Source organism: Lagopus leucura, unplaced genomic scaffold, assembly GCF_019238085.1.
Source record: "Lagopus leucura isolate 7727_CA_CO unplaced genomic scaffold, USGS_WTPT01 Super-Scaffold_760, whole genome shotgun sequence".
Lineage (NCBI taxonomy): Eukaryota > Metazoa > Chordata > Aves > Galliformes > Phasianidae > Lagopus > Lagopus leucura.
Window position 1 is genome coordinate 5,192,771 of NW_024962257.1, and position 26,073 is coordinate 5,218,843.

Genomic DNA, 26,073 nt, shown 5'->3' on the forward strand with positions numbered 1-26,073 from the left:
ACTTGATCCTATGATTCTGTCATGATCCTATGATTCTATGACAATGAGGGTTGACTGAGTATATCACTGATGCTTGATGAAGTAAGAGATAAAAATGTATGCAGCTTATGGAACTTCAAAAACCAGTCACCCAAGTATGGAATTTCTGATGGCAGCACTTTTAATCTCTCAGTACATTACCTGTTGGTCAATACCCACAGCATCCAGACCATCATACATGATGTTTACCCAGCCGTCTTTGGAGGAAAGGACAAACAAGGACATGAGAGCCTGTAAGAAGAAAAGCAAGGAAGATTGTTCTAGCATTTTAGCCCTCAAGGAGGAAACTAGTAACAGGCAATGCTCAACAAAACAATGCACAAATGATCTGGCCCAGAGTTGGTGGAGAAATGCAACATACTGTGGTTTGATTTTACCTGTTTGCACATCTGGCTTAAAAGCGAGCAAACTGGCAACACTACTTTTCCCTCACATATAGATTGATTTTTGCTCGGCCAAATCAGGCTGCCCAGTTGCTTCAGCATGATTAAAAATCGATGTCAGGCTGGCAAAATGTCACGAGGTTTTATAAAGTAATCATACACCCCAGTGTCTACTATAGGCTTTATAGCCAGTATAGAAGACCTTATTGTTTTTTCATTTGTAAATCTAACATCTGGAAGCCGAAAGATTAAAAGTGACAGTTGAGATCCATACAAAAGGGACTGCATGCAAAAACAGCTCTTCTAAGACAAAACTCTCTTATTAAAGAGAAACTGTATAACTTCAGGTAGTCTGATTGCAAAACACCAACAGGTGACCTGATTCATTCCTACCCAAAGTCAGAGTTGTCTCTGATTGATGATATCTACGTTGTTCTTGGAAGCTTCCTCTGATAGTTGTTCTACACCTTTCTCAAAAATACATTTTAAATGCTCACTTAGTAAAAACTGGTACAAAAAATCCCTCAATGAGGACTTTACCTGTCCCAAATTGTCAAAATTGTACTTCCGCCGAACCCATCTGTAGTGTGCATTGGTGCAGTCGGTCTTCGTAGTGATGTTTTTCACATCAGGACCATCACAGTAGTAGAACTTGCCTTTAAAAAGCTGTGTTTGAGAAGCCAAAAAGAAAGAAAAAGAACAAAAAAAAGGAGCAGCTATGGAAAATCTGTCCCCCTGATTCATCTTTCTGTCCCCTGGTAGAACCTTTTGCCAAGTTCAAATTCCTTTTCTTTCCTCCCAACTCAGATACCTGACTTAACACACACAGCAGGAAATGAACTCAGGTGAAAATTCAGGTCTTGAGACTGAGTTGCTTCTTGCCTCAGACACAACAGTAGGAAGGAGATCCTTCAGTCCTGCTCTGTTTTGATGGGGGATAGGAATCTCTCCTCTAGAGGAAGAGCTACCCTATAAATCCCAGCACACAGAGACAGGTGGGACAGTTGGAATCTGTTTTTCTCTTCCCCTAGCCAGGGAGGTCTTGTCTTCTAATCTGATGCACCTTCCGATGAGGAGATGCCAACCCCACCCCTGAGCACTCCTTTTAGGGTCTGGCCTTTCTTTCCTAACAACTAACTGAAATCTTTTCCTGGAGAGATTCAAACTCATTACTTCCATCTTAACCCCAGGTGACAAAAACTCTCGGGCAGCAGCTGCTTACAGACGGCAGTGATGAGGGAAATACTCTACCTGCACCCCTAAAATCCCAAAGATAATGAAGAAAGCACAGCAGATGAGAACAATATTCCCAATAGGCCTCAAGGAGGAGATCAAGGTTTCTACCACCAGCTTCAGACCTGGGGCTCTGCTGATGACTCTGAAAAAATAGCAAAACAATAAAGCCTTTTTTTTTTTTAAATGCATTTCAGTGTGTTTGTTTTTCCTCTCCTGCTTGGGCTGCGGTGAAGCTATCACAGCCCCTCTCTATCTGCAGGCAGCATTCAGAGATGATTACTGATGAAGTTAGGCAATCAGAACATGCACGGTTACGTTAGATGGAATTAAAAAGTGTAAGACACTGTGTTGGGCAACCACTTCCTAGTAACAGAGGAGGAAATACTCTCTACTGGCAAGACATCATGGAAGTTCCCACTACAGCTTGGTCCAGAGTGCTGGGTCCACTGAGGCCCCTGTGAACAGAGCAGGGGGACACAAAGCGATGCCCACCTTGCCACCACTGAGATTACCAGAAGCCTCAAAGGCAGGGTCAGAGTGCATGACTGCCCTCCTGGCCCAAACCTTGTGACAGCATCTCGAAAACAGTCATTTTGATTTGAATTTCAGTTGGTGCAGTAATTAGTTCCTGAGCGGACTCTTCACCAACAGGGACTTGCGACCAACAGCTCCACAGCCAGAAGGTCATCCCATTAAAGAGCAGCACGGCTTGCTTGCTGTGAGGTGGCAAGAGGCCAGGCATGCTCTGAGCACGGCCTGGAGCGGGTATTGTGGAGAACACATATTTTCCTTTTGTGTTTCAATGCCTGGAGAATGGCTCTCCCATAGGTGTCTGAAAAATGTGTTTGCACACGGAAGTGTAACCAGCCTGAGCAAGCTTTTCTGGGCAGGCAGGTGTATTGACTGAAGAACACCAAGGCTTTTTTTAGGAGGGGCCTGCAGAGCCCTTGCAGGGTAATGAGGCTTTCATACCTGCCAGATAGAGAAAACATCAGAAGTGTATGCTGCAGGGACAGAGGGTTTCAATATGGTCTTGTTTGGCTGCACATAAAGTGGCTGTCTGAACTGCAGCTACAAAGCATTAGGAATGGTTCCTGGAGGAATCCTAGAAGCTGTAATAAGTGAAGCCACCATCAGGTGTGATGGATTCCTCTCTATTAATAGGATCTGGCCTAGTTATTTTCCAAGACCAATTCTTTTTTCCCCTTACGTTTGCTTATGAGCTGCCTGAGCCCTGACTTCTGCCCTGAGTTACGTGTGTCAGACAGCTGCACTGAAACCAAACCAAGCCACAGTTTGTCCAGGGTGACCAGAGCAGCCAGCACTGCAAGGGGACACTGCTGCCACCAACAGAACAGAGTGTGGGAGCAAGAGAGGAGGCAAATGCTCATAAAGCTATTTGTCACCAAAAATACAGACCAGCAGACAAATAGCTCTTGCACCGTCAGTCATGGGCCTAAACAAGATTGCCTCTTTTTAATATTCTCATAAGCAAGCAGCAAGAAGCTTTTCATGAGATGGCCTACAGGTCTCTAGAGGTGCCTATCTTACTGCCTCTGAAATTTCATGAAAAAAGCCTTGTGTTTCTTTCTTGCTGAGCAGGATGGAAATAGAACAGGAGCCATGAGCTGATAAAAATCCCCCAAGCATTAACACTCTTTGTTATTGCATCACTGCAAACAAAATACAAATTCTTTTTATTTCTTTTCTCAAATAATGAAAGCATCTCTCAATCGTATTCCTAGCTGAGAGCTAAATTGTTTTGCAGTGATGTTAGATATGCAGGCGCAGGAGAGGAGATATAGATGCCTGAGCTTATCAAATTATCACCAGCACCTGTTCAATTGCAAATTCCCTCGCAGCCAATGCTACCTCCTTGCTTGGGAATGGCTGCGAGGTTGCACAGTTTAACAAGGAGAGAGACTGATTTGTAAAACGGTGATAAAATTGCAGGCTGGAGGAGGCATTCAGTGCACTAACTGCCTGAGTATGATAACACCACTCGCTCCAAACTCCATCCGCTCTTCTCCACACTGTAGAAGACAGGTTATAATTAGAACTAATTTCACTCTTTTCAAACGGTTTCACAAGAGCTCCCCAAAGATGATACCATATTTCAGCTTCTCGTGTTATTAAGCAATGCCTTGATGGATCATACACATTTTTCCCAATGTCCTGATTTATGAACATAAAACAAACTCTATCCAGGAACACACCGGAGAGGTCTCAAGGTCCGCAGCAGTCTCAAAACACGAAGGACACCTAGGATCTTTGCTCCTCCTGCTGATGCCATGGAGACAATAATGTCTATGATAGATACGAAGACCAAAACTCCATCCAGGACGTTCCAGCTGCTCTGTAGATAGGTGTTCTCCCCAGAGAAAAAGCCAAGAGCTACTACCTACAGCCAGGAGAGGAGGGACATTTAAAACTGTATTCATATCATAACTATGTCAGATTTTCAGCCTCTGTCAGGCCTCACTGCGTGTCACGGTATGGAGATGTAATTACCTTAACCATCATTTCAACCACAAAGATTGCAGTGAAGATGTAATTAGAAACACTCAGGAATATCCTCTCCTGTAAAACATAAACAAGCAAAAACCAGCATGTTATTTAAAGAGGATAGGAAACAAACATATTCTATTTCTAAGGTCTTGCACTGATAAGATTAAGATGTTCAAGTGAGGTCAAGGAATAAAATGACTCACGGTGCTGTGCGGATCTATGTCTGGTCGCTCCAGGGCTATTGTAATGCAGTTGAGAAATATGAAGACCAGCACCACATGATCAAACATTTTGTGGGCAATGACCTTCTGGCACATCACTCGGAACCTGGAGAAATGGAGGAAAGAAAAATATCCTTCAGATATTTGGGTTGGAGAGAGACTCCCACCCGAACAGCATGTCCTTGGAAGCCACCAGCAGCTGTGCCACCAGCATCAGCCCACGTGGTCAACTAGTCTCCCTCCACAAGCACAAAGCTTCTACCATTATCAGAAATAAATATAGAGTAAACAGATGTACTAACGGCTAGTATAAATGATGGTTAAACCATTCTTGTTCCCAGACAGGCATGGAGTGACCCATGCAACAATTCTGCCACAGTTAATAACAGAAAAGTTACCTAAAAATCAAGGGTCAGATTTATAAAACACTCAGTGCTACTGCTTTGGAAGGATCCTTCCAAAGGGAAGGTCAGCTATAAATGTCATATTCATTTACTGCCCAGATGTGGTGGGCTGGGATTTCTCACCGATTCTGTGGGGAAAACAAGTAGAGAGACCAATCCTCGTGACTCTTGCACCACTCTGGTTTGTAGGGCTCCAGGACTTTACGAATCCGGTAGCAGTAACTCTGGATAGAAAAGAAGAAACACCTTTTCTTCCTCTTTTATTTTCCTGCCTCTTCAGCTTCCACAATCCTTCTGTGAAAGGGAGCAGTACCTGGCATTTCAGAGTGCCTGAAGGTAGTCCCAGCACTGGGGCAGAGCTAAGGCAGGCATAGGGAGGGTTTGCCATATTTTTTCTAGTGAAATAGGGAGGAAAGGAGGGGAAGAAAGGGGCTGCTTTACAGTGTGATACAAACACGACAAATCAAGGCTTCTAAGAATGTGTTATTTCTGTGATTCTGTAATGCTATTTTGAGATCCAGAGCTGTGTCAGAATCAAAACGGCCTCAAACAATCACAGAGTTAAATAATGAAGAGAACTCTCTTTCTGAACTTCCAAGCCTTTGAGATACCAAACAGCTCCTGAGAGCAAAGTCATGAGTTCTGTGATTTACAGCTCATTTTTGGAGGCATCCTGACCAAGAAGACAACAGCAACCAGACAAAAAAAATAGGTAAATGCCAGAACACTCTGTTAGAGACCACTGCAATGTAACAGCCTACACCATTAGTGTGAAAACCTTTTGGGAAACAGAGGGCACAGATTGGTTGTATCTACACCAGCCACCAGGCCCCAACACATCTGAGCCTGAGCTGGATTTTTAATCAGCCTTCTTGGAGCGCAGGCTGATTAAAAGTGGCTGATTAAGCAGCCACTTAATGCACGAGTACCCAATTCTCCCCTCAGCTTACATCCTCCATGTCATCCTCATAGTCCACGGCCTCTTCCTTATGGCCATCGATGTGCAGGAAGAACTCACTGGGGACGTGCACCATCTTGCCATTGCAGTCTTGGTACTCAGCAGGCAGCACAGCCATGGGGCTGATACTGAGCGAATGGCGCATGGGGGGCAGCTGCAGCAGCTCGGGCAGGTCTAGGGAGCTGCGATAATCCAAGGACTCTGCCCGGCGGTGCAGTGAGGGCCTGCTGACCGTGCTGGACTTGGCATCATCGGAGTCATCATCTGTGCTGCCCTTCCCCTCTCCCGAGAGCAAAGACTCTCTTTCACCAGATTGGTTCTTCTTCTTGAGGCTTGGGGCTCTGCCCAGGCTGTTCCAGCTTGAGCGCCGGCTTCCCCAGTTGCTGTTGGTACCCCAGTTGGCACAAGGGGAACTGCGGAGGCTGGACTGAGAGAGGAGAAAGACATTTGAGGGTTTGTTTGCAGGAAGAAGTAAAGGGTATGGCATTTTCTCCAGACTGGAAGATCCCTCTTGTTGCAAAACGTGTCTTCCCCTTCCAGCCTTCCTTACTGCTCCGACTTCATCACACCAATGTCTTTAGATGGGAACCAAGCACCCACTGTGAAGGCACTCCTTGAACTACACTCACAGCACAGCTACAAAGCCTCCATGCTTTATCACTTCCTACTGTCCTGGTAATGTCAGTTGTGCATAAGAACTAAACCCAAAGATGCTAACTGCCAAAACAGCATTTTCTTTCCTCACTTCCAAGTGGTTTCAGCGCACAACCTCCTTGGCTTCCAGAAGGGTGCTGGCACCCAATCACCCAAGTGTCACTTGAAAACTGTGCCCAAATTTGCATTCAATTTGCTGCATAAGGAGGTAGAATGAATGTCTTTCTCACAGTGAATTCCTGACTGTGAGCAGTATCTTAGTGCCATTTGGTTGGCAGGTGATTGCTACACTAAGAACACTTAAGGTCAGCACAGGAAGACTAGAAGGAAAACTCCTTTTTCCCTTCATGGCTTCCTCCCAGCACAGAAACAAGGCAAACTGCCTTTCTCCTCCTGTTCCTCAGTGTTGGCCAGCTCTCCTTTGACTGCTTCATCTTCCTTTGGCTGTTGGCACTGATGTGTTCTCAGAGAAAGGATTCAAACCATGAACAACCCTCTCCAACTACTCACAATCCCATGAAACCCCAAGGCAAACAGCAGTCATCTCTATTTTCTTTTCAAAAGCACTACCTTGACTAAGCAGCTTACCAAAGGGATGGTTACTGTCTCTGTATAAAGTGCCTTCACAGTCTGCTGCCTTGATTTGAACATGATATTGCAGTTACAGAGCAGAGGAATAGGCCAGATAAACAGCAGCAGAAATCCACTTTGTCTATTAATTCTGCTCCCTCTGTTTTCACAGAGCTGCCCTCCTGCTCCCTAGTTGCAGGCAAAATACAATCAGTTGCCACACCAGCCAGCTCCAGCCTGATCTCTGCTCTGTGAGCTGTTCCCAGTGGCAATCAGTCTGCTCACATTTTGCTTTCTCTATTTCCCCTCCAACAGGGCTGCCATGCAATAAAGGGGGCTCAGCTGTTGGGGTCAAATGCTTCATTTCCTGCAGATCCCAACTCCAACTCTAAAACACTGATCTCACTCTGCTCCACAGGTACACTTGATACCATGACAGCATAGCATGGCCAGCAGGTTTGGCATAAGGTGCCTGCTTCTCCTCAGAGCAGTTTGCTAAGCCAGCTGCATGAACCTGTGACCTATTTCACATTGCTGCTCTCCAGGGAGGCTTGGCATGGACTTCTGATCAGATGTTGGGCAAGAAAACACTGAATCCCAGCACATCCCTCTCTGCCTACTTCACATACTCACTGTCCTTGAACGTCATACTGTCACTGTCCTGCCACAGTGTCCCACACCCACTCATTTCTCCCTCTGGAATTTGTTCTCCTGCATTTCTGTATTTCCCATCCCTCTGCCTTCTCCATTTTACAGCAGCGTACACACAGTGAGGAACACAGCAGCTGGCCCTGCTGAGTTGTGGCAGCACCAGAAGCACAAAACCAGAATCACTGTATAGAACTTCATGCATGCAACACCCGTGCTACTTTCAGGCACTTGAGAGAGAGCAGTTAGTCTTGAAAACCTACCGAGGACTTCTGGTCGTAGGTCAGGGGATCTAGAGAAGCATTACTCCCTCTCCTTGAGTCCACAAAAGTGTGCACTGAATCCATGTGTGGGGAACACTTCGGTGTGGGCATCGGTGTGGCAGCGGTGCGCATGATTATAGGGGGTGGCATGCTTCCCCTGCCCTCCAGGTGCCCATTCGGGGTGACAGCAAGTGAATACATCTTCATCTCTGGACAGAAGGGGAGAGAAAACACATGGTAGATGTTCAGCCAGAGTGACAGAAATCACTCCTCAAAACAGCCATTGGTTCTTGGGTCTTTTCAGGAACTACGCCAAACTGAGATGAGAAGATGTGGGGAACACTGAGATTAACCGACTACGTTGAAAGGCACAAGGCAAATACCACTGTGCTCTCTAAAGGGAACTGCTCTTGCTCAGCGTTTCTGGGGATTAGGAGAGCGGAGTCACAGATTTTTGGTTCTGAGAGAGAGTTTACAGGTAAAGGGCACTGAGGACTGGCTAAACTCACCCTACAAAGTCAATCTGTTCTCCCTGACACAGCATCCTGTGCAGAGATTTTTATGCTGTTCTGATGTGCTCCGAGCTCCTTTGCGTGGAAGGCACGAAGCAAACATTAGTCACTGCCTTTAGTCATCTGTTCAGAGGGCAGGAAATGGAAGCGGCTTCTAAACATCTACATGCCTAGAAGAATAAACCTTCTGTAACAGAGAAATTGAATGGTGCATCCGAATGTGGTAATGTAGGAAGTATTTCAGCTGTAGAGCACGTATGGACTGCTGCAACTGTATTCAAACTGAGGACGAGCCAGATGTAATGCCTCTGGCCCTATGGAGCGCAGTAGTACCCCAAACCATCAGCCTACTTTCAAACACAAGAGTGAAGTTGAACTAACTCTAGTTTTACTGGGTTTAGTTGATTCTGGTTTAATAACTGTAGCATCACAGTCACTCTGCATCACTGTAGAGGGCAAAGGATGGGAGCATCTGTGATGGGCAGGAAAGATAGAGAAGTCTGCAGTGAGAAATCCAAGTGAGTGCATTACCCCTGCTATTTCTCCTCCACTGGCTGCTTTTGTAATGCAATGTGCTTCTACTGTGTCATCTGTTTAGTAGCTGGCTTGGACACAAATATCTGATCTGCACCACAGAAGTCCCTGGGAACACTGCCACTCACTTCAAGGGGTGGAAGATCCAGCTCAAAATTTGCTCATCTGCAATACACACTCCTCTTGCCAGTGTATTTGTTTACAGACCAACAGCACTGTAATAGAATTGTTAATGTCCTTATGCTGTTTAGTCACTGGTTGGCAAATAGGAGGCTTATGGAGACACACCATTTCTCATGGACTTTGACTGACAATAAGCTCAGCCCTGTTTTCTATTCTTCTACTACCTGAGAAGAGGTGAAAATATTTCTTTCCATAGAACTGTCTTATTATTTGAAATTGTCCACCAAATAGTTGGTGCAAAGGAAATTTAAGCTGTGAGTCTCCTTGCCAGCTATTTGCAATGGAGATTCCTCTCCCCATTTGGTGTTTGGAATTTGTTATTTGATCTGCAGTCCCAGTAGCTGTGTTACCTTGCTGTGCCCTAGCTCTATCTCAGCTTTCTCAACAAATTACTTCTGCCTCTTCCTAAGCCAAATTCCATCTGTTCACTAAAATCAGCACTGTTTCCATAGCTGAAATGACCCCTAGTTTAGAAACATTTAAAGTAATCCTAACAAAACCCCCAAGCTGAGCATAAAAACACAGAGAAACTAAACTGGCTCCTGTTTACCACTGTAATACTCACTCTCTTTCAATACCTGATCCATTCTATTCCCCTCCCTTGCTGCAAACACTACACAGTGAAAACCATCACCTATTATCCCATGCTTATTGTGCAGCAATACTACATGCAGTAGCGCAGTGTGGATTTATTTCAAACCAGTTGTCAGGTCCCCCTGCAACACAAATAATCAGCACCATTTCCATCAATCAAACCTTGCCTAAATGCTCTTGTGAGAGGAATCAAAAAGAACAGATGAGAACATGATTGATCAGAAAAGCTGCTGAGAAGTCGTGTGAGAGTACTGCTGTCAGCAAACTGTTTTGTGGTAATGATACAGAAGAAACGATGAGACATAACTAAATATTCTACTAAAGATGGAATGAGGAAAGACATTTGTTTAAAGGAAACATCAGTGCTCATTTAGCTTCCCAACACGCTTCATGTACTGCTCTGTTAACACACCTATCAGACTAATTGTGAATCAAAAATGATTCTTCCATTTTCTTCCATACATTTCAAGGAGGAGATGACTGTGGAGGAGAGCTGTAGCACAACTCAAATTCATGGGAAAACAGAAATGAGATCCTACCTGTTGCACGGAGGTCTTTCAGCTTCTCAAAATCATCATCAAAGTTGGCAGATGTCTTGTCCTCATCTGTGTCTGACCTATTGGCATCCCCCTGCAGAGAGGAGAAGGTAATTTACAGATGATTCATTTCACCTTTAGCACAAAAGCCATTTGGATTAGCTAGCAGCTCAGATATACCTCAGCTTATCGTGGTCAGTTAGAGCTTGGCCCAACGACCATGAGAGGAGACTGCCAAGCTCCCTCTATGCTGCCCTACGGAATGACCCCTTTTCCTAGATATGATTTATTTTCATGCTTAGAAAGGATGATATTGTGATTGTGACAACTGTTCCTGCAATGTTGTTGCACTGTTCCTTCACTGCCCAACCTGCTATCAGTAATGACCAGCCTAAGTCATGTGCAAGCCTATCACCAAAGAGATACTGGCTGGTTCTCTTCTGCTGGTGGGTCTGCAGTGATAAGGGATTCTGGCAAGCTATCAGCATGGCTGGCTTGATCCATCGAGACCTCAGTAAAGCAGTGCAAACCAGTAGGAAAAGGCTGGATTGAAGCAGCCGAGCCTAGAGAAAGGAGCAGAGTTCCTTAACTGATGCCTGAACAAATTACCATGGTTTCTAGAGACACGGTGCTAAAGCGTCAGTGAACTTAATTTCATCCGTGATGTATTGCTAACTGGTGCAGCCAAACAGACAGGATGACTGAAAGGTTTAAGCTCCTTTATTCATTTTCTCTGTTTCGGAGCAGAAGCACCACTGCAGAGTAGCTAAAAGATTTGCATAATTTTGGAAGGTTTGTTGGCTTCTCTGGAGCAGCTCTGGGGTAGGTTTCAAAACGACAGGGGAACAATGGAAGCACAAATATGCAATTATGGTCCTGTTTGAAATTTGGCTGCTTGTTGTCCTAAGCGTAAATGAGGAATAGTCTGTACTAAAAATGGTTTTGTGGCCAGTTAAGCCTATTCTCTTCTTAGGGATACGGCTGCCAAACTTGCTCCACAGGCAGATCAGAAGCTGAGATTAAGCTGAGTCTGTGTACTGTGATTCACAGTGTAATTTTTACTGTCCTTGCTGAAATACTGCTGATGGTTCAGAGCTTCAAGCCGCTCTAATGTGCACCCTCTTAGCTGCCCAAGTCTCCCAGGAGTCACTCTCCATCCAAGGGAAAGAAACACCTGAGCCAAAGGAGGAGAGGTGCACATCAGTGTCTGTCATCGCTGCTAACAGCACTTCTTTGCAGGAGGGCAAAGTCAGAGAGGTCAAAATGCGGATTTCTGCCAACATACCAACAGAACTAGAGATGAAAAAAGAGAAGTCAGCTCCATCCAGCTCCAGTTTCTTCCTGGGAGTTATCCAAGGAGACTGTAACAGTCTCTGGTTTACAAACAGAGATAAGTTATGCATTTATAAGTGAACCGAGCTCTTGCAGCCAAAACACAGCCCTGAGAAGGGTTTTCTGTAGCACAGCTGATACCTCACTGTGAGGCATCTGACAAGCCCATAGGCCTGATGTCAAATTCTATAATAAATGGAAGTGGAGAGCAAAATGCGCCCTGCAAATGTCATGCTTGTGGTTGCTGGCCTTTTCCGAGGCAGCACTGAGTGAATAATACAAGCTTTGAAAAGTACTCCTTACACATATTTAAATCACAGTCCACAACAGCTCTGAAAGGAGCCATTAACTCTGAGCAAGAAGTGACAGCCAATCGGCCAGGTCTGTAATCACACACTCAGAGAAGATTGCACAAGGCTGCCCATTTCTGGCTTCGTATTAGCAGGTGATTCAGGCTCTAAGAGAGCAGGCAGGCAAGGAACAGGATCTACACAGTACAAATGTACTGTGAGCTGCCAGGCTGCTGGGTGGAGAAAGCCTTCTTGTGGCCTCAAACACAAAGCATCAAAGGATGCTCGGGGGCTGCAAGCGTAACAGAGAAGCAGGGGACTTTGCAAGGGCCCTCTGTTCATAAGTGTAAGACTGCTTGGGCTAAGAATTAAATCTCCATGTGCTAAAGAGGCACAGCCAAGGGGACAGAAGGAAATAGGAGAACTCATGGTTCCCAAATGTCTCCACTTTGCTATGAGCATCAGCGTACCAGCAACAAAAGGAGCAGGAGTAGTTTCCAGTCATTCAGGTCATACCTCCTTGTCATCATCTATTTGGGTTTCCCTGCCATGTCCTCTTTTTTCCACCCAGATTTGCTGCTTGGTGCCATCACAGGGGATCTGACATATGGCTGCCCACTGAGTACCTCTTTTCTGAACTACCATGTGGCCGATGTATCACTTGCTTCCAAATTCAGTTCAGAAAAATCTATTGCATTAGCACAGACTTTATTCTGCTATGCCTGTGTTGTTTACCAACAGAACACAGGTCAAACAGCCACTCTCAATACAGCCAACAAATCTCCTAGAGGAAAATCATGTTTGGCCTGGAAGACAGCAGTTACTGCAGGGCTTGTAGAAATACTGGTAATTCTTTGGTCTCACTAGGTTAATGGCTAGAACATACATCTTCATCTGCCACACGTTCCTAGCACATGAATATGCTAAAGGTGTTACAGTATCCAGAGCAGAGCAGCAGATGCTGAGGTCTGTGACACTAAGAAAAGGACATTAGTTTGAAAGCGAACAGCATTAACACTAGCTCTGACTCATGGGGCATAGCTTGCTCTTGGAAAAGGATCTTCATGGTCTTTGCAGCCAGCTGTGCTAGATCTTCAGAGCATGGGCCCCACTGGACAAGCCATCAGGATGCTCACTCATGCAGTGCAGAGCCATTCATTCTGAAAGCAGAGAGCTGGACCACTTGCATCTCCTCTGTGTGTGCAGGTGGCACTCACAGCCCTCAGCATCCATGAAACAGCCCTCAGCATCCATGAAACAGCCCTCAGCAACGTACAGCACGGTTGTTTTTTCACAATCCGGGCCTTGGTTCCTGTTGTTTCAATTAATTTTCCTCTGTTAGTGCTGTGAGGAAGCTAGGAGGGATGTTTTAATAATGAATCTATGCAGACATCCTTGAAGGACATAATGTGGCTGTGCTGGCTTGAGAGAAGGGAATTGTTGGTCCATGAATATTTCAATTATATTCCATGGTCCGTGATGGCTTGTCTAAGTGTGATATAAACACAGCAAATGAGAGCATGATGCCACTTCTGGGGGAAAAAAATGAAAAGTGAAAAAAACCCATAAAAACAGTTTCTTTCTCCTCTTTCCCTTGGGAGCTTAGGCGGTGAAAAGTGAAACCATTCTCTCATTTTGTTTCTTAGTCAATGTGCCTCTGAAGCCACTCCAGCTTTGCCTTCTTGATGGTCACAGAAATAAAAAAAAAAGCAATAATTAAAAAATTCCAAAGCGTGACATAAGCCTTTCTGATAGCACTGTTCCCAGCTTTAACTGAGACTGAATGATTTTTGCTAAGTCTCAAATTCATTTCCATTTGAGCTAGGACTTTGAAAAACAATGTTACAGACATTAATTTCAAGTGCGAGTAAAAATTTATGTGGCCTATATCATATCCAAGTATCTCAAAATTTAATGTTTGCAACCTTGCAATGCAGCTTTTTTAACTGCTGTGCCATTAGTCTCCAATAACAGACAGGGGATAGAGTCTCAAGCAGAGTCCTGGATTCAGCAGCTTGCATCCTACCTGCTCCATGGGACATGAGGTGCCTCATAAAGAACCACAATCCATCCTAAGTGACTTCCACCCTGCAGCAGATTAACCAAAGTGTTGCTCACCCAAGCCTCATGCCAAGTCCAGCTGGCCTTATTTGCAAGGACAGACTCAAACGAGCTCCACATGCCCAACCCAGCTTATCTGCACTGCTTAAGGTTAAATTTAGTGCTGCCTGCATGGTTGGATCCACTGACGTGAACTGATCCATACAATCCTGCCTGCGCACGGTTCTCCCTCCCCCTGCTCAGATCTCTTACCTCTGCCTGGAAGCCTTCCACCAGAATGGCAACCAGAAGGTTGAAGAGCACGTAATTGCCAAAGGTCATCAGGGCCACAAAGTAGAGCGCTGCCCATGAAGATGTTGATGCCATTCCATTGTACAGGACCACATTCCAGTCCTCTTGAGTGAGGATCTGCAGAGAGGTGAAGGGGAAGACACTGATTACTCCACTCCTCTCATGCATAGCAGGAGCAACCAATTCCTCGCTGACATACTCATTCCTTCCTTTCCTTCTGACCTTTTCTAAGCATAATTATGAGCAGGTCTCATGAGACAGACAGCAAAACATTCATTTAGTCAGAGCTCTCCCTTGACCAAACCTCCCCTCTCTGCAGGAAGATCTAGTGTGCTGCTGCTTGTAAGATGACTAGTTCAGATCCAAGATACAGCAATATAAAGGATATGGTAAGTAAGAGTCCCATTATTTAGTGGGGATATTGCCTCCTTCAATAACCATCAAAAGGTAACAGACTTGGGGCCAGGGCTCTTGTCCTCTCTAGAGATGCTCTTTTTAAGGTATATTTTTAAGGGCAGGAAACATAATTTTTTACATGATTAATGACATGAGTTGGGTTAAGAAACTCAGAGAAGCAAACCCAGAGTTTCCTCTGGGTAAGACTACTGACAAACTGGACCAAAAAATACACATCTTCGCGAACTCTTGCTCCAAGGGGTCTTCCTCAGGGATTCCCACTTTCCCAGCTTCCCTGGAGCTCAGAAATCCAGGAGCCTATGGAATACAGATGAGAGCTGCATGCTGCTCATCAATTCAGGCTTGCAGTGAGAGTGGCCTCTAACCCTGAAAATAAGGTCACTTTGGGGTAGGAATGCAGTCAGTAGCACTAAGCCACATCTCTTGTTAACCTTCATGGGACGTAGGGCCAAACCCTTGTGCTCTGTGCTGACTCTATTTGTCAATGAGACTGTCAGAATAAATGCAGAAGTCTGTATTTATGTTGGAAAAAAACCAAAACAGAACAAATCCAAACCAAATCTATGAGACTACAACTGATTTCTCCTTCCTTCTTCGCAAGAAGTTATAACATTCACAGTGAAGGCTCTGGGCCGGTTTGCACCTTGCATTTAGAAACTTTGCTTAATATTGTTTACACTGTGCTCCATTTGCTGCACTTAGGCTGTAAGGACTGAGCTTTTTAACAGTAAAGACTAATCTTTATATTTAGAATGTCCTGTGTCTAGCAGCTTACTGCTCCATTATGGAATAGCCAGTAACTTCAAATGTATAACAGACTTTGCCCACAGAGGAAACACAGCTTTTGGCACAAAGACTTCCCCAGCATAAAGAGCCAGCAACACCTGCTCTGATTTGTGACAGTATTTGCTACTCTGGGTTAAATGAAATTGTTCAGAAAGTGCATTTTTTGTGTGTGCAGTGAAGACAAGTGAGGAGACAAATATCTACACAACAGGAGCAGAATGGAGAGCAGACTGCGGGTCTTGGCCTTAACTACTATATAAAGGAAAAATAAGGGTGGATTTTCAAGTCTTCTTAGACTTTTACTGACAACAGAATTCAGAGCTTACCTGAAATACTGTCACAATGGCCCAAAGCAAGGAATCAAAATTCTTTCTATCTGGAACTGTGTCTCCTGTATCAGTCTTCAGACTGAACTTGCATCCAAAAAGATGCATGCCAAGAATGCTGGAGTGGGAGGAAAAAAGGAAATAAATGGAAGAAATACATTATTGTGCAAAATATGGTTGCAGGGAAGGTTGCAGTACTTTTTTAGGACACATTTTCCCCTCCCAGTGTTCTCTGTGCCAGTGGTATCACTCAGGAAGACGGGCTCTGCATTACCACTGACATACATGATCACCAATCAAATCCTGCTATTTGGCTCTTGTGTGTTATTATAATTATCTATGCTGATGTCAAATCAGGCATCTCATGTTTCTAGAAAACAGCAGATCACAATGCCAGCTGCCTAATCCATCCGGTTTCCAAGAACAGGATCCTAAGGAGCATTATGGCGTCAAAAGCTTCAAAGTCTGTACAACCTCAATCTCAAACATGAGGCTGGTAAAGTCCCGTTTCTGACAGCTTGCTGAGACACAGCTAAAGGAGATTCCCAAGAACTCCAGAGCAATTGTTTTACAGTTGTTGCCCGCTTGTGTTCTTTATTCATCTACAGAATTACAGTTTTGCACAGAAAACAGAGGCTGCAAGGAAGTAAATAATCTGTTGAGCGTCTGCTTGTCAGCCTATTGTGAGCACTTCTGTCATGCAGGCAGCCTTGCAAAAGTGCTGCATTCTCATCTATGCATTATATAAGCGTTCTGCTTATACTAACGGAAAGAGAAGAGCTGCAGCCTCTGATACCTGAAGATAAAGATGAAGAGCATGAGCAACATGCAGAAGGTGGCAACGTTGTCCATTGTCTTCATGAGGACCACCAGCTGGCGACGCAGGGCGGGCATGAAGCGCACCAGCTTCAGCACCCGGAGCAGCCGGAAAGTTCGGAGCACGGAAAGACCGCCGTCCGACTGCCCGATGATCTCCCAGACACTGCAGGAAGCCAAGAACAACTATCAACAGCAGTCCTGTACACTGAAAGCCCTAAGCAGGCTGGCTTCTTGCAGGGTTTCACACCATTTAAGTCCTAAAGGGGTAGTTGATTTGCTGCTGCTTTCTCACTTTTGAAAAACACCTTTGCTTCCAGCTGTGCAGAGCCACAAACTCATGCACAACCTATATCCTTTATAGCTGGTTTCTTGGTTCTTTAATTCCCTTGCTTGTGGCTATTCACAACACAGCATGTCTCCTGCTGTCACTACACACAGCCACAAGCCTAGCCACAAGAAGTAGATTACAATTTTGTACCAAGCTAATATGCAGAGGGATTTACATTTGTGAGGGTGGGTCCGTTTGATCTGTGTGTAATATTTAACAAGCCACAACTGGCCTTTGTTCTGGGCCTTTTCTCTGTTTCTCACTTCTCTGAATCAAAGGGATGAGCCAACAGAAGTCAAGAGCACTATCTTGATTTACACTTCCTACGTCTGCCTTGTCTTCTCTGCCTCAAATTATCGACCAAGGTACGAACAGTGTTGGTAGATTGAAACCCAGCATGGAGAGGTGCTGCACAACCTTCTCACATGCATGCTGTGCCATCCTCAGTGCAGGCTGAGACAGTATTGCCTTGGGAGAGGAGAGCAGAACACTGCCCTCTCTTGCCCTCCTGCCTGCCCTGCTCTGGCCTGAGTTACATGTTAATTTGGGAGAAGCACACTGCTGGGATACGGACACTCACAGTACTCCTTTCCCAGGACCAGCAGTTCTGCACTCCAGTGGAAAATTAACCACAGTGCCAGACATGCGGCGTAAATAGACCTTACTCTCCATCTGCCAGGTCCATTTACTTTGGATGGCCCTTCCAGTGGTGGAAATATAAAATGGGGCAGCATAATTATACCCCATGATAACCAGAGAACTCAGGATTAATACATGTCATATCATTCCCATCCCATTCCCCAGCTGATCCAAGCCCTTGGCAGAAAAGCCACGGTGGAGAAAGAACTGGCAGTGACCTGATGACAACTATGATCCCATCAAAGATGTTGTACGGGTTCTTGATGTAGCCGAAGAGGCCAAAGGCAAGGAGTTTCAGGAGCATCTCTAGGGCGAACATGCTTGTGAAGACGATGTTACTGATCTCCAAGGCATTGGTCAGCTCGTCTGGCTATGGGGCAAAAAAGCAACACGGTCAAACAGATGCACAGGGAAAACAGCCATGGGCTGATATGTCCCTCTCCCTCTGGGATTTGTGCTAATGATGCATTCAGGCCATGTTTTTCCTGCGTCCCTCCCACAGCCCCCAGTCTTATTGGAAACATGGAATCCCAGTCCATTTTTGAAGCAGTGTCAGAACACGTGCAATCAATATAAGGGCCCAAGAAACTATGCAGAGGAAGGTGCTTGTCCATTCTTACAACAACATCTACAAAGGTAGTATGGCTTTTAAGTCTTCTATTTAGAACTGCATCACTCATGCTGCTTTTATTGCAGAGCTTTATGGGTTCTGCTATATCCCAAGCAGAAGCACTTCCAACACAGCATAGCTCTGTTTACATACAAACAAAGCATTTTTCCTACAGATAGCTCTTAAAAGTATTAGGAAAACAAATCTCTGTGAAAGTCAATAGGATCAACAGTTTTATTTCCCTTGACTGCCTTTAGAAATCAGCCCTAAAAAAATCCAAGATGATTTCTCTTTCTGAAGTCCTATCAGTAACTCACAACAGACCCCGTTAAAGAGACAGCAGTAGAGCTGCAAATGCCAGAATTCCCTCTAGGATCAGAGTGGGTTTCTCTGATCACACAAGTCTGCATGCAGCTTACACCTAAGCACTGATTTTTCCATTTCCCTCCTTCATCATCAGCACCAAATCACCTTGGGCTACAATCTCTTATTTCAGACACGGCCTCAGAAATTCCCTTCCTGGGAGGTGCAGCAGTGCCTGCCCAGCACCTGGGCTCCTAATTCATGGCAAGAACCTGGCACAGCAGGGACACATCCATAAGGTTGGCTGGGGTTTGCTCCAACAGCACCAAGCTCTGCAGTGCGCATTTCTAATGCTCACGACCCGCTCCTTTGTGAAAGAAAATGACTCTTTTTCATTTTCTCTGTGCAATAATATTGCCTAGAAAAAGGTGTTATTTTCATATCTGACTCATCTCCTGACTGATAATAACTTCCTTTATTCCCCATCCGTCATTAGATGCTATGTTAATAGTTGGCAGTTTCTTAGGGATGTTGCTGCATTATTTGTGGCTCTGAAGGGAGAAGGCACAGTTAATCCTGTGCCATGACCACATTTAACTCCATGTTCTTCAAAGTGAATCTCTGGCAATTGAAATAGAGGGGAAAAGAGTTAACTTGATGCTAGGAAAAGTCTGCACAGCCCCTACTATCGGCAGCGACAGTCTGTGGGCTGCTAATGAACCATCACTCATAGGCTAAATTACTTTATGCTATAGTCTGCCTTTTGCTCAACCATTTATCCAAGAGAAACAGCACGAAGAGCCTCAGTCCTCATGATTACAATTCATATACACTAATTACTAAGGGACACCAGGGAAAGGACTGTGCAATTTCCATTCTTTAGTTTCCAGCAAGGGGCGACCCAGGCGGCTGTAGGGAGCACTAAGACAGCATGGCCCCTGGGCTGCCCTCCCTGCACCTTTCTCACTGCAGAAACAGCAATTCCCTCCCTACCATCAGTAAGCATTTGTGACACTATTCCCTTCTCCGACAATGCCAAAATGTCCTGGAAAAGCCAGCTGAAGAAAAGGACTGCTCGAAGATGGCACCTAACCAGCTCCCCAGTGGAGACTGCACCCGAAATAGAGCCCTTCTGGCTCTGCCACCCTGCTGTAAGCGACAGTGGTGACAGGACACCGTGCCCATGGCATCCTTGAGCCATTTGTCACCATCAGCACACAGCTGGCACGTTCCACTTCCCCTGGGCTGGAGTTATGCAAGAGCACTCTCGACAAGAAGCAGAATAGCTTGCTAAATTCTTGCAGCCCTCCAGGCAGCAGAATGAGTCTCCATATAGAATGGCAGAATATCCCAAATTGCAGTTTGCAGTGCTGCAGTTGTCTGATCCAATAGAGCCACACCTACCTCAGCACTCTCCCAGTTCGTCTCACTGCTGCCTGATGTGCTGCCAAGAGCCACAATTTTATCATGAAATTGGGATACCTGGTGATCTTTTCAAAAAATCCCTAATTCTGTGGCTGTGTGAATGCAGCAGCCTCAGGAGGATTTACCAAAAAGTCACTGTCCAGACTGACAAGCATAAGCTGGACAAACTTACAAACACCCTCTGGCAAATAAGAAGAATTTGCAAGTTCTTATTCTCTAAAATCCCATGGTTTCTAAGCCAACCCCACAACTTTTTGTGGCCTGTTGAACACATGGGATTGCATCCAGTTAACGTGCCAGTACAACTGCTTATACTGATGGGGCAACTTCCTTTGACAATTTGGTGCCCCTATTGTTTACTCTCTAGCTTTTGCTTCATATTTGAGTTCAGAAGAAAAGCTGCAGAAATCTGTCATGGGCAGTAAGATAGGACGTGAGGAAGAGGGAAAGGAAGGGACACAGATGGAATCAATAGCAGTGGTGAGGAGCTGATCCAGCAGATCAAGAATGGCGATGGGAGAAGCCTGGGTAAGGTGATGGCAGCAGGCTAATGCTGCAAAGCCAATAATTGTGTTTCAAACGAGATCTTAATTATCCTTCAGTGATCATATTTGGTGTGAGGCAGAACTCATTTGGTGCCAAGTGCTGCTGGAATGTGAGGTGGTGAGAGTGCAGCCTCACAGTGACCTGCAGGCAGAACCCACTGGGCAGTGACAAGGATGGGTGGCCCTTCATGCTGGCTGAGCTGCTGATGTGAGCTTCTGTATTATTAGAGCAGAAGCTGAACAGCAGATTAGCCAAACATCCAGTGATACTGTCTTCAAATGTAATTACCTTCTTTCAACATCAACCTAGAAAACAGCCTGCTGTGGGTATTTTTATGGCTTATGAAATAGTTTGTTGCTCAGAGCACAATTCATTTCCCACTTTTCTCACTCACTGATGAGCAAAGATCTAAAGGAGGGTCAAGGAAGAGACACTAAGCTAAGATGGATTTGGCCATTCCCCTGGAGTCAGCCACCAGGAGACACTGTTGTGTTGTTCAAATTCAAACCAACCCTACAGCAGGAATTTTTCCAGGAGCCTTTTTTTCTCTGGGAAAAACAAAACGTTGATTTGCTGAAAACAAAACTTTTCATGGTAAGGATTATTTCTGTCAAACTTCCTGGCTGGGAGAAAATGAAGTTGCAACAAAGCTTTCAAATCGCTGTGATGTCTTGTTTTGACCTGCGCAGAAAAGGAAATTTCAGACGTTTTGCTTCAGATGTGGTTGTGCTGCAAAATACACCTGCCTTTCCAGCAAGGAGTGGCTAACAAAGCTTGACATCAAAATGATGCACATCCAAGAGAGTATCTCTAAAGTGGCATTTTTTGCTTTTTACCAAATGCTTTGTAAGCCCTAACAGCAATGACAAGGCAACTACTGTAAGGCCCCAATCTGTATCAGTGAGAAGTGTCCTTTTCAAAAGACAGTGAGAGTGCACGACCCACCATCCGCTCTGGATATCTCTACATCTTTTACTGCTGCAATTCTTGACCTTTATGGTGGTTCAAGTTTTTAGAAGCAGGACAGGTCAGACAGCAACCAAGTAACACAGTGTGCTCCTACAAAACAGCCAGGAACCACCACAATGGATGCAGTGCAGGACATGGTGGGTAAAGCTGTCTCATGGGCATAAGAGACCACAGTTGCATCTCAGAGAGAGATGGGAAGCGTCGTGCTGGAGACAGCAGAAATGAGCACAAAGAATGGCTAACCCACACGTACCTCCACCAGATCAGGTCCCATGTAATGTCTGTAAATGGTTCAAATTCAAACACAAATCTCACAGATTTCAGACTCAAATTAATCCTATTTAGCTTCAGGAGTAAGCATCCCATCATGGGATCAATTTGCAAGATTTCAGCATCCTTGAATGTAAGTTTAAAGCAACAGTTAGCCTTGACTCCAAGCAAAACACGTCCCAGGAAAGCATAACCACCTCTGCTCACTTTTAGTCCATATTTATGCTGCAGAATATTGCAGTGATTCAAAACCATGTTTTTATTAGGGACAAACATCAAACATTTCAGCAGTTCATTCCGAGTTCAGATAAACAGACAAAAAATCCTTTTCTAAATAGTTTGGGTCTGAAAACCTCGGAAGGATGGTCTCCTTCTGAGAATATTTCTGGTTTTAGTAAGATGCAGTGCAAACCCAAAGCCTTCCTGGAATCAGGAGAAAAATCAATGAAAGAGAAATCCATAATGGTCAAATTATTGACGGCGCCCACAAAGAGAGGATGAAGACGAAGAGTAAGACTTTGCAGCCCAAGATTCTCTTAGTGCAGCTGAATTACTGCAGTTCTTCAAGCAAGCCATTTTATCTCCTTGTACATTTCTTCATCCTTTTGCCAATCTTCTACCTTCCCCCTCTTGATTCCTGCATCCACAAAGACCTATTTTACATAGCTTGGGCTCAATCCCCAGCAGGTTGCCTCTGCGCTTTGGCTGGGAACCTTTTTGCTCTGATACTGAGAATAAATAATCATGTCTGCATTACACCGGAGAAAAGGGCTGTTAGACACCTGGTCCCTCCTGCTGAATGAACAGGGAAGGATATTTCTAGAGTAAAGGATGTGCTTTGCTTCAGCAATCCCCCTCAAGTCCAAAGCAGTCGTTTGGCTCCTCCTGAACAGGCAGAGCAGAGGCTGGCAGAGACGCAGAGGAGTGGTAAACAAATCCAGAACATTTAGTCTCATAAACATCCTTTGCACTTGTGTTGTTTTTTTCTCTAGTCCTGAGCCGAAAGCTGTCAATGGGCTTCTGAGCACTTGTTTATGTTGGCTTTTCTTGCTTTATACTTTTAAGCTCAGTCTGCAGCAACTGACCAGGAAAAGGAGACATAATGAACCATCAATTTACGCTTTGCTTCCGGACACTCTGCATTTTCTCCCTTCACACTGTTTTCAAGGGCTGCCATTTTCCAATTACCAGCTAATCCATTACAACGAATTTACCTGCCTGTGAGCTCTGGCATCACCTTTGTTTCACAATTAATACCTGAAGAGAACGCAAGAGAAAGGCAGGGAGCAGGGAAGAGGGGCCTTTGGGCTAATTACAATGAGGTAGAGGGAAGGAAAGTCCAAACCGCACAACTCTTTGCATGAATAAACCCAAATTATGGCAATTATTACAATCCTAGATAATCCAAGCACTAAGCATCTTTACGGTTTAGTACGACTCCAGGTTGTAAAAGCATATCAAGACACCTGCAGCCTCTGTCACAATCTTACCAGCTGCAAAAAGGTGAGAATCCTACAAAATCCATGCAAAGAGTCCCGGGAGCAGTGACACTCTCCTCTGTAGCCTGGCCTCAAGCCCAGCACTGCCTCCCAAAGAGCACCATGACCACAACCCTCTGAGTTTTCATCCCTTTGCCACGCACTGGCTGCACACAACGGAGCTACACTTGAGACAGCTTTTCCTCTATGGATGAGATTAAAGCCTGCTTGCTTCACTCACTGAAGCCACACAGCCTCCTACTTAACTAATGTGTTTAACTGATGGATTACTGGGCTCCATATTACATTTGTATGGTTTACATGCCACTGTGAAAGCAATTGCAAGATGAAAGCCAGTTTTTCTGGGACAGATTAAAGTAATGTCTGGGAAGAATTAGTTTAGTTTACTTTTTTTTTTTTTTAATAAGCAATAGTGGTAAAAAATTGTGGAAAATAGTTTAAATGAGTCTGAAGCACTGGCACTACAGGAGGGGAGCAAATCAATGAAACTGCTAAAGAGAGCTTGACATTGCAAAATATTATTCTGACTCTTTCTAAAGAGCCAGAACATGTGGGAAATGTCTGTACAATGCTAATGCTACAGGCAGACTCTCATAGTGAGCTTCAGCCTGCGACCCTGGAGCTGTGTGCCTTCCACAAACCTAGGGTGGGGTGTTGGGTAAAACACAGAGGGGTGTTGATGGAGGCTGAGTGGGTGTGCAAGCTGCAGCCCTTCTCCTTTCCTTCTTCTCCTTGGAGGTGGCTGCTCACAGCAGCTGGTGTTCCTGCTCCCAAATCCACATCCCAGGCATCTTGCTACACAGCCAATGTTGGCATCCACCTGAACACGAGCAAGAGGGCTCAGCCTCCTGCTTTGAGAGCTTGCAGGCTTTGATAAAAGGCAGCCCCAGCTGGGCTGGGATGCAGGAGGAGTTTCATGCACTGTGGTGAGACCTAAGTGTAACACAGTAACAACTAACACCAGAAATGGGTGAGGGAAGGTAACCGTACGGACTGAAACTGCAGCAGAAGTGACAGAGCTGCCCTAAACTCTGCGAGCTGTGCGCTTGTTTTTCTTTGCAACTGTTTCGTTCTTTACAGCTATTTCATTCTAGCATCTATAAAACAATCTGGGAAAAGGCTCTCTTGGAGGGAGTTTGAAGAGCCAGAAGCTCACAGCTGAAGCAGAGAGCCGTCAAGGAATGCAAGTGACAGCTCAGAAGGCCGCCAGCAAATGTGAAGGCCATGTTTTAACCTTTTCTCCCCATTTTTTTTCTCACTTGTCAAAGACCAAAGGGGATACACTGATATTTCTATGGTGAAAAGAAAAGAAAAAAAATAAAGATAAAAGAAGAGAAAAATAAAAAAGAGAAAAGAGAAGGGAAAAGAAGTGAGAAGAGGAAAAGAAATGACAAAAGGGAAAGGAAAAGCTATTTAAGACTTGGCTTCTTTTCTCCTCTTCATTCCTTGCCCATAATTTGACCTTAAAACATAGGAAGAATAATGCAAGTAGCCCTTCGAGTTACTGCATTGTAAAGTATTTCTTTTGTAAACTGTCTTGATGTAGGTTATTGACTCTTAGGACTCTCACTGTATTGCAATCAACTTCAAACTAGTTTAGCTGATCTAGACTAAAGCACAGACAACAGAAATTGCCTTGCCTTCATATGATATGGCTTCAGTTACTAGCAAAAATTGCTTGGTTGGTTGGTGCAGATAAAAGTTACTTAAGCTCACTGCCCTTGGAAAGAGACCGGCAAATTGAACCAGGACGCCCCAGCTCCTAGAAGCCTGCCCTGGCCACCAGGATGTCTGCTGGTCTGAGGTGCCTTCTGCCCTGTGTTGGACAGCCAACCAGGGTTGGGGTTAACAGATGGGGCTACCATCTCTACTAGAAGTGTGGCTTTGACAAGCTTCTGCTTTCTGATGACAAAAAATGTTTCGCTGAGAGATTTCCAAGGGTGCCCTACTTATAAGTAGGCAAAGAGAAGGAGAGTTATCTCTTCCTCATGTGTACTGATGAATGTTCCCTTTCTGGCTCTGCAATTATAAATGGCAATTTTTTTCTCTTACTCACCTCTACTCTCAGGTTTTATGCTCTCCTCTAAATGGGATCCTTCATGTGGAGCGATAATAGTTTAATTGAAGGTAGCTGATGGTAATTTTTCTTCCTTTCAATTGACCTACTTGATCTTCTAATGCTCTGTGGAACTGCTTTTACGTCTCTGCTCTGTGGATGAAAGTCACTGCTCATAATTTCTTACCTAACTGCATATTGTCAAACAAATGCAAAATGTACCGCTCCCTTTTGGAGCTGCAAACAAGGCTTCAGTGGAGGACTGGAGGAAGCTGCACAAGCCTAATGAACTCCAGCATGCAAAAAAATAAAAAGAAAGAAAAAGGCAAAAAAAAAAAAAAAAAAGCCATTAGAGTAAATGTCATCCAGCAATGACCATATACACAGCCAAGTTATATACAACCTGGGGCTACTGTACAAAGCCTTCACATTCATTTGATATTGACTCCTGGGAGTGTTTTCTACTGAAGAAATCATGGCTACCGTACTTCTATCTCTTGTAACAAAAGCTATTGGTCAGGGAGTTTGCTCTGAAGGATAATCAGCTCTTCTTTGTAGCTTCCTTAGGAAACTTCGCAGGCAGAAGGTCCCACATGGCACAACATATTTGCTGTATTACTTTTCCATTTCTCAGTTTCATTCAGCAAAATGCAATTTCATTTCAAGTGGCATAAATGCCAAGCTGGATTAGATCAATTGCTGCCTTCTCCACCCTCAGGAGGAAAGGACTTGGGCAATCTGAATCGCTACCAGCAGTAGCATACAAAACTACAGCTACTATTCTTGAAAAGTAGGTCAATCAGCCAGATTATATCTTGATGGAGGATCACATGCCCTGACAGATGGCTGAAAAAATAAGACTT

At 44.7% G+C, this 26,073-nt stretch overlaps 1 protein-coding gene across 2 annotated transcripts in view; it reads right to left on the reverse strand.

Moving 5' to 3' along the window:
• CACNA1H (calcium voltage-gated channel subunit alpha1 H) overlaps positions 1–26,073 on the reverse strand; it is a 121,872-nt gene that overhangs the window by 32,613 nt on the left and 63,186 nt on the right. For both annotated transcript variants that reach the window (XM_042864868.1, XM_042864869.1), the window contains 14 exons: positions 17,751–17,902; positions 16,543–16,728; positions 15,747–15,864; positions 14,179–14,334; positions 10,247–10,337; positions 7,885–8,093; positions 5,742–6,176; positions 4,915–5,015; positions 4,370–4,493; positions 4,170–4,238; positions 3,875–4,059; positions 1,674–1,800; positions 963–1,088; positions 181–270 (listed from right to left, as the gene is read on the reverse strand). In XM_042864868.1, coding sequence (XP_042720802.1) covers positions 181–270; positions 963–1,088; positions 1,674–1,800; positions 3,875–4,059; positions 4,170–4,238; positions 4,370–4,493; positions 4,915–5,015; positions 5,742–6,176; positions 7,885–8,093; positions 10,247–10,337; positions 14,179–14,334; positions 15,747–15,864; positions 16,543–16,728; positions 17,751–17,902 — 2,169 coding nt within the window. The remainder of the gene's footprint in view (positions 1–180; positions 271–962; positions 1,089–1,673; positions 1,801–3,874; positions 4,060–4,169; positions 4,239–4,369; positions 4,494–4,914; positions 5,016–5,741; positions 6,177–7,884; positions 8,094–10,246; positions 10,338–14,178; positions 14,335–15,746; positions 15,865–16,542; positions 16,729–17,750; positions 17,903–26,073) is intronic.